At 43.3% G+C, this 8,414-nt stretch overlaps 1 protein-coding gene across 1 annotated transcript; it reads left to right on the top strand.

Annotated features, from left to right (window-relative positions):
• The first annotated feature begins 285 nt into the window (after nucleotides 1-285).
• LOC111601776 (probable cytochrome P450 12e1, mitochondrial) lies at nucleotides 286-2,680 on the top strand. Its single transcript, XM_023318522.2, has 6 exons — nucleotides 286-376; nucleotides 430-535; nucleotides 646-889; nucleotides 943-1,059; nucleotides 1,120-1,573; nucleotides 1,636-2,680. The coding sequence occupies exons 1-6, from the start codon at nucleotides 299-301 to the stop codon at nucleotides 2,221-2,223; spliced, it is 1,587 nt and encodes a 528-aa protein (XP_023174290.2). The 5' UTR covers nucleotides 286-298; the 3' UTR covers nucleotides 2,224-2,680.
• The last annotated feature ends 5,734 nt before the right edge of the window (nucleotides 2,681-8,414 follow it).

Raw genomic sequence — 8,414 nt, 5'->3', positions numbered from 1 at the left:
GTTTTATTTAATCAAACGTTAGATAAAAGTGAAAAGCTTAGCCATAACATTTTTACAAATTTCTTGATCAAAGCTCATAAAGCTTAAATGCAGCCAAAGAGACGTGAAAATAACACGAACCGAAACAAAACAAAGCTAAACATACCAAGTAATACATAAAAGCTAATCAACTCGCGTCACGCTGAGAGAACGTAAAGCTCGCTCAGCACGCCATCAAAATATGAGACCGAGGGAATTAATTAATAAAACATCTAGTCAAATTTTTGAGCGGCGCACACTGAGAACTTCAGTACGCAAAATGTTGTCGACGCAGTTGGGTGGGCCACGAAAGCTGAGCATTCGACTATTAAAAGTCGAGAGGGCCTTAGCCACAAAGGTATACATTTTCATAGTGAATTGACAGCTTCATTTTCCTGATGTCATTTGCAGGGCACTGGAGCTGCTAAAGATGCCACGCCTCTGGAGCAATCCAAGCCCTACTCGGAGCTGCCGGGTCCCAGTAAATTAAACTTTGTGCGATCTTTCTTACCAGGCGGTAAGTGATCGAAAGCTCTTCAAGCACTCTTCTCTTTGGTTCGCTCTTTTATGCGCGCTCTCAAAACTATTCTCAAATGGCATTTGCTTGTTATCAACAACCAACTGCAGGTCGCTATAAGAATGTTGCAGTCCATGAAATGTTTCTGGATATGAATAAGCGCTATGGAGACATATTTCGGATGCCTGGCGTGGCTGGCAGGGATGTTGTGATTACCTTGAATCCGGTAGACTATGCGACGATCTTTCGCAACGAGGGACAGTATCCCTACAGGCGTAGCTTCGAGACCCTCGAGTATTATAAAAAAGTCCACAGACGCGATATATACGAGGGCGCAGATGGCTTGACTTCTGGGTGAGTTAGACGAAATTAATCTGTGGCTCTATTTGAAATATCTTTGTGCTTAGCAATGGCCCAGCTTGGAGCAAGATGCGCACTGCCGTTAACCCGATTCTGCTGCAGCCACGGAATGCCAAGCTATATATAAACAATGTACTCCTGGTAAATGATGAGTTCCTGCAACGGTAAGATGAGACCACGAATGTAAATCTCCTTGAGTGACAACGGCCGTTTTCGCTTTGCAGCATTCGAGCCATTAGAGATCCGACAACTCAAGAGGTGCCCGCGGACTTTGGCGAAGATATTCGTCGTTTAATCTTGGAGTCCATTGGCTCTGTGGCGCTCAACACGCGCCTCGGCCTGCTGGGTGAGAACCGGGAGAGCGAGGAAGCAAAGCAATTGATTCAAGCATTGGAAAATATACTTGAGCTGAGCTTCCAATTGGACATTATGCCACCAATTTGGAAGTATCTGCCAGTGCCCATGTTCAAGAAGCTGCTGCGGGCATTGGACACGATCACAGACATTTGCTATAACCACATTCAGCAGGCACTGCAACGCATCGAAGAGGATGCGCGGGCTGGACGTCTTGCCACTGAGCCAGGTCAAGAGACAAGCATATTGGAGAAACTAGCGCAATTTGATCGCAAGGCGGCAGTAATTATTGCGATGGACTTGTTCTTTGCCGGTGTGGATCCAGTAAGTACTCCCTATAACCTTCCATTTAGAACAGCAGCTAAAGATTTCATCTCAACATTCAGACACTTGTCAGCTTAACTGGAACTCTGCTGAGCCTTGCCAAGAGTCCCGCAAAGCAGGCCCGCTTACTGGAAGAGATTAAGGGAGTGCTGCCTGAGAAGAACTCCTTGTTGACCATAGAGAATATGGCGCATTTGCCCTATCTGCGCGCCTGTATCAAGGAGGGCATTCGCATGTATCCCATCGGACCTGGCACTTTACGCCGCATGCCGCACGACGTGGTCCTAAGTGGCTATCGGATCGTGGCTGGCACAGATGTGGGCATCGCTGCCAACTATCAAATGGCCAACATTGAAAAGTTTGTGCCGCGGGTGCGCGAATTTTTGCCGGAGCGCTGGCTGCGCGATGAGTCCAACTCGAATCTGGTAGGTGACACGGCCACGCCCTTCATGTATCTGCCCTTCGGCTTCGGACCGCGCGCCTGCGCCGGCAAGCGCATTGTGGACATGATGCTGGAGATAGCCGTAGCCAGGTTGGTGCGCAACTTTGAAGTGGGTTTCGACTACCCAATCGAGAACGCCTTCAAGGCCCAGTTCTTTGTGAAGCCCAACATACCGTTCAAGTTTAAGTTTGTAGAGCGCTCTGTGTAATTTCTATATATATAAACTGTTTATCAATGATACCTTCAACATGTCGCAAGGAAACACACTGAGCAGCTCCTTCAAAGCCAGTAAACGACTTTCAAGAGTTCCGGGCGGTCGCATGTGTTCTCGTCCAAGTGTCCCCTTCAGCTAAGCATTACAGCGAGAACAGCAGCTACTTGACTCAATTGATATTGGGCGCTGCCCCACAACACATCGCCAGCTCCTGTGGATCTGTCAAGTGCACTTGTCTGTGCCCGCAAAGGAACAAGCACTTGACTGCCTTTCGAATGTTAACGTGTCTGTGACGTGGCGTATCATGGGCTCTGCACTCTGTGTAGCAGCTGTTAGAGCCTGATGAAGAATGGTTAACGATTTGAGTTCAAGTACGAAACTATGTGTCAATGCACTTCAGTTATGCTAAAGAGGGGATTATACTAAGCTCTGATCTGATCGGATTGGAAGGGAAGACAACTTAACATATTTACAGAGAATATTTTATTATATATAATCCTATATAGGTTCTATATCTAGTGGCTTCTGCTGTATAAGATATGAGTTATTCCAGTTTAATAAACCTCAGATAACCAACTCTCCCTGGTATATACGCGGCTCAATACTCCACAGAGACCTTAAGCTGTTTACTGTCGAAGAGCAGATTGGAAGACACACAAGCAGATACACGGACAGACTGCAACGACACCGAAGCCTACTTGCAAGAGGACTAATCCCTGCCAGACCCCTAAGACGACTTAAACGGCAAGGCTTTGCCAGAACGATGGGAATGGTGTAAACTGTCTCCTTTGAATTCCTCATATTGTGACTGGTTTGGCTCTAATTCCATATATATACATATGTTGTTAAGGTACTAAATTTGATTGTACAGGTTCTACACTTTTATAAATAAAAAATAAAAATAAAAAAATAAACCTCAACTAATTCTGATTTCCAGACTCTAGTAATGTATGGCATACTTTAGGGCTGCAACATTAAATTGGTTTGTGACTTTGACATGAAATTTAAAGCTGATCAAAGTGTTGGAGGAGATACTAAATAGGCTGGGTTAGATCAGTTCAAGGTTTGCGATTGACCAAATGATCCCCAAGAGTTTAAATAATCCTTAAGAGTAAAAAATGCGATACGATCTGTCTGCCTGCTGCAATTGATCATTGATATAGAGAGCAGAGATGGAATAATATTCAAAAAACTAATAATTGATATATTCTGCACACATTGAAAACACGAGTTTTGTGTAAATGTAAGTGCCAAGTGGAAGGATACGTAGATTCTTGACCATGTCAACGTGTTAAGCCCTCATGTGTCTGCTTTACGCATGAAGCGCTTTTTGGAAACCTTCTGGCAAGAAGTTCCTAAAGGCCACTCCAATCTATCTTTTTTCTATTTTGGGTAAAAGCACTGCAATATCATTCTAAGTCTCTAATATATATAGAAAACTGTGACTTGGGCTGTGTCACTTAACCGCAAGATTCTAAAAACAATTCACAATAAATTGCTTAGGCAGCTGCCTGTAATGAATATGCAAATAATTATTATTTCTATAAATCTGGATGTCTCTATTCAATGACTTCAGGCACTCCCAAGTTGCCTTTGCCTCGACTCACACAAATTAAGTTATGTTTAAAGAGAATTCAAATTTCATTTGATTTGTCATTTGGCAAAGCAGACACAATTTAATACATTTCTTTAAAGTCAATTTCATTTCTCAGTGGACTCTTGTAGAGAGTTCATAAAGTTTTTATGCCGTTTTTTGCTTCGTTATCGGAACAACAAATAAATGCGCTGGCATAAATAATGCAAAAGTATTCATTTTGACATCGAATAGACATAGTAGCAGTCGCAACTAGGTTTTCTGCTGGGTCTGAGACTGGCCACCTTCTGTGTTACCCGGAGACGTTGTTGCTGGTGTTTTTGTTGTTATTGTTGACGATGGCTGTACGAGTGCTTGGGCGGAACTTGGACAGTCCGGGTCTTATCTTTGCGCACTCCGCCGTTGCCATCGCATCGCATCGCATCGGAGCTCTCGTATGTCCTGCATTTTATGCCACTTTACGTTGGAGTCGTCGTCTTGTGCATTATTAAAACTATGTGCTCTGATGGCGCCATACTTGGTGAACCTCCTCCGAGGAGCACCTCCATCGAGCGTTGCGAAGCGGCAGCACTTGAAATGTCAATGCTGGCCGTTGCAGTGCATAAACTTTTATCGTGTCCTGGCCAAGTGTGTGCGCAACTCGAGCTCGGAGTGGGGACTCTGAACTGAACTGTGCACAGGACGATGGCAGACAAACAAAATGAATGGAATTCATTATTCGATGGTCGGTCAGAAGTGGAGGCAGAGACAGAAACAGAGGCACAGTCACAGGCAGAGACTCTTTAAGCTGTTGCTAAATTGAAAATGCATGTCAAATATCACACACAAATCACAGTCCGGCTCCAAAATAGCAGCGCAGCTTGCATGTTGCATGTCTCGTTGCCTGCTTTTAGGTGGCTCGGCATGCATTTGCACTTTATGACATGCAGCCTCTCATAAACTGAGCAATTAGACATGTCCGACACACACGCACACATGAAAGTGTAGTAACATCTTGACAATTGGAATTTGGCTTTTGCATTGAACTTTGACCGGGCCATCAAAGCCCGTTGCTGCTGCTCGAGCCTGTGACATGACACGGCCGTCCATTGCCGAGCTGCCAATTTGCAGTGGGCAACAGGACGGGCGTGGCAAACGGACCACGTCTAATGATGGCATACATAACCTGCCTGCAGCCTGCCGTCACCGCCGCCGTCGCCGCCTGCCGCCTGCCGCCTTCTGCTTGTCGCCCACGCCCACGTCCTCGTAGAGGCACTGCTGTTGCCGAGTCCCTGGCTCCCTTGCAAGTGTCATGTCACAACGCACTCGGCTTGCTTGTCAATTTCGCAGCTGGGCGTGGCTGTGCATGGGCACGAGCATGACTTGAGCCCCAGTGCCAGGCATTAGCATGTAAAAGGCAAACTTTAAAGGAAAAAATAAAGCAACACTGCAGCGCAGGACAATCAGTAGACAGACGACGAGTACGATGACGATGACTACCTCCTTCCAGTCACACACCCAGGCCTGTGACCCGCCCTGACAGGCGTCCATGATTAATGGTTGTCAATGGCATGTTGTTATTGTTGCTGTTGCTACTGCTGCTGCTGCTGCTGCTGCTCCTGCTGCTGTATCCCGGCCTGGGCTGCATATAAAAAGTAATTTTGTTATTTTAAGAAAGCACCCAAGGACTAAGGCTCGATGCCGGCTTTCTGTTTTGCAGGAAATTGATTCGCCGTCGCATGCGGCGCACTTTTTTCCAGCCCGTTGCCGCAGGAATTCCCCAACTGGCAAACAGTCGCGCAATTTCGCAACCTTTTGCGCCCCGCCAAGCGACTTCAGCTGGTTGCTGAAAACTCATCCCCACCTACCTACCTCGCTCCCTCCCTCGCTCGCTCCAGCTTCCGCCCACGCATCGACTGCGATAATGGCATTGGCAATGGGGCTGCAGACGGAGAACGCAACAAATTTAATTTATTATTTCGAAGAGCAAAAGCATTTCTAATCGAATTGTATTCTAAATACGCCACGCATACGAAATTGAAAAATTGAAAAATTATCCCCGATTCTATTAAGTCGCCCATTGTTGTTGTTGCTGTTGTTGTTGTGCATATCGCTCGACTGAATGTTGGCTAAAAAAATTTGAATTGTTTGCTTTGGTCTATTGCATTACGGCTTGCCAGGGAAATTGCGGTTATCAGATTGTTGACATTAATGATGTGTCTGTGTGGGCCAGTGTCTGTGACTCACTGAAAAGGAGATAGCAAGAGAGACAGAGTATTGATGTAGTTGTAAGTTAAGTGTATTGGTGCAGCTGCTTCACTACTGTAATTGATTGAATATATACAACATTTTTTATATACTTGAGTTTTTGGCAGTAAACATTTTTTAGAAATAAAACAATTTCTTTAACTTGCATTAAGTGATTATATAAAATGTTACAAGCACATTAAACAGATTTGACCAGGTAAACTATGCAGAGAGAAATTATGATTTTGTGGCATTCAGTCAGGTTGGTTATACCCGTTCATGAATAGAATAAATTGAAGATATGTCTCGTTGTCTGTCTGTGTCTCTTTATGAACGCGAATAATGTGGAACATGCACTCGTTAATACCCTCTACTTGTAAAGTCTTAACATGTTGAACTCATTGAATTGGGAATTGACGTTTTACGGATTTTCGTATAATGCATGCAGCAAACGGAAGGAGGCCTGACATAGGATGATAAGGATTAACAGTCGAGTCGAACTAGCTCTGCTCCGTTTGTCCGCCTGTACTCATCCATTAACTTATTGATCTCCCCTGTAGGAGCTAGAGAGTCTCATAATTTTACTTAGATCTCATTATAGCCTGGGAGAATCAAGCTTGTAGCTACTGATAGCGTTTTTTATTTAAATCGGTTAAAAAAGTTATCGAATCTTGCCATTTTAGAGCTGAAGTCTCCATTTTGTATGTTTTATACAATTTTTATTGCTCTTAAAATTTGGTATCCATAATTTAGCCACATTCGTTAAACTGATAAAAATATAATATGTATATGGAGATACTCCAAAAATGTAACAGTTAAGTTGAAGCACTCTCCGCTTAAGATTGATTAAATATAATGTATCCACTTTTGTTAGAGGCTGTGAACATTGAGATAAAATATATACATTAAAGAGCTCCTAAGCTCTTACCCTTCTGGAATGTGAGTGAACATTCTGGAGTCGCTTTCATCCGACTGTAACAATTTTATTTCTTACATAATCTATTTGACTTGATAATAAATAATTATCAATACTGGACACTGATATCAGCAATCTCTTTCAAATAAATGAGTTGTGTTAATGAATTAAAAGTAATAATCAAAAAAAAAGCGAACATCTAGTCAATGACAGAACTCTGAATAAATACGAATAAAGTATAAAATGTTACTTTAATTTTGAATGAAATATTCTCGTTCTTTTTCACGATACTCTTAACAAATCTATGAAGTACAAGTTTCAAATCTAAATGTATGCAAGACTACATCCAAGTGAAGACTTATCGTCCATGACTCGTGAAGCATCATTGGCTGGATTAGTCATATGTGTCATGAGTACATATATTACATAGTTGCAGAGTTATCATCAGTCATGCTAGAAGATATCACTGGGACAATGTGTGAGTAAAGCTGCGTAAAGCATAGATTTTGCTGATTAAAGTATTTAATCTGGAAAACCTTTCACTTTGCGCCATGCGAGCTGACACCCGCATAATATTCTTTTGAGCTGGAGCAACAAAAGCAAAACGAACACATATATTTTTATTAATTTTCCAAATGAATTCCTGGCAACGGCAGAGGGACAGACGCGATGCCAGACACCAGACACCAAACAACGTCGCAAAAAAGGATACAAAAATGGTGGCAGCCATTTGGCCGGATTGCAAAGCCGAAATCTGCTTTTTGGTAACTGTTGGCGACATTATTACGTTACATACTTTACGCCATAACTGTGCTCTTACGTCATGGGCACCACCGCCACCGCCACCCCCACACCCATAGTGCCTTTAAAGTTGGACAAAACAAAGCGAAATGTCTTGCATGCTGGGTGTATGGCTGCCATCATTGTTATGTGAATGTGACGACTTTGCGACTTCCGTTCCGCTGATGTATTTCCGGTTCCTGTTTTATGCAGAGCTCATGTGCTTTGTTGTGTCTTTTTTTTATGTGTCGCTGACGAAATACAACAAGGATAATATCAACAACAGAAGTAGCAACAGCAGCAGCAACAACAACATCTGTTGCAACATCAGCAGCAGGGAAGACGGGTATACGGCCTGACAATTTTACGCTGAGTTGATTTGCAGCCGACAACTCGGTTGCTCCTCCTACTACTGCTCGAAGCGAACTGTTTTCCGTGCATCCTCAATTTCCTTTTTATGTTATTTTAATTTTATGTTATTGTTATGACACAATGAAAATAAAATTGAATTGACACTGAAGCATCTCGACAATGTTCCGCCCATCCTTCTGATAAGTAAGACCCTTAACAAAACAGTCTCTGTGTGGGTGAATGAACGTGTGTATGTGTATGTGACGGTTGTCAGTGACGTTTTTATTGCTCGGTCACAGGATATTCAAATGGGCCATA

Source organism: Drosophila hydei, unplaced genomic scaffold (assembly GCF_003285905.1).
Source record: "Drosophila hydei strain 15085-1641.00,03,60 unplaced genomic scaffold, DhydRS2 tig00008137-arrow-arrow-pilon, whole genome shotgun sequence".
In the NCBI taxonomy this organism is placed as follows: Eukaryota; Metazoa; Arthropoda; class Insecta; order Diptera; family Drosophilidae; genus Drosophila; species Drosophila hydei.
This window is presented reverse-complemented; position numbering and strand designations above follow the sequence as displayed.

What these genes read in the sequence shown, in the direction of transcription:
- LOC111601776 (XM_023318522.2), top strand. Translation starts at nt 299, where the DNA reads ATGTTGTCGACGCAGTTGGGTGGGCCACGAAAGCTGAGCATTCGACTA. An exon ending in GCAGATGGCTTGACTTCTGG is followed by an intron (nt 890 to 942) that starts GTGAGTTAGACG and finishes CTTTGTGCTTAG; the next exon opens with CAATGGCCCAGCTTGGAGCA. An exon ending in TCTTTGCCGGTGTGGATCCA is followed by an intron (nt 1,574 to 1,635) that starts GTAAGTACTCCC and finishes CTCAACATTCAG; the next exon opens with ACACTTGTCAGCTTAACTGG.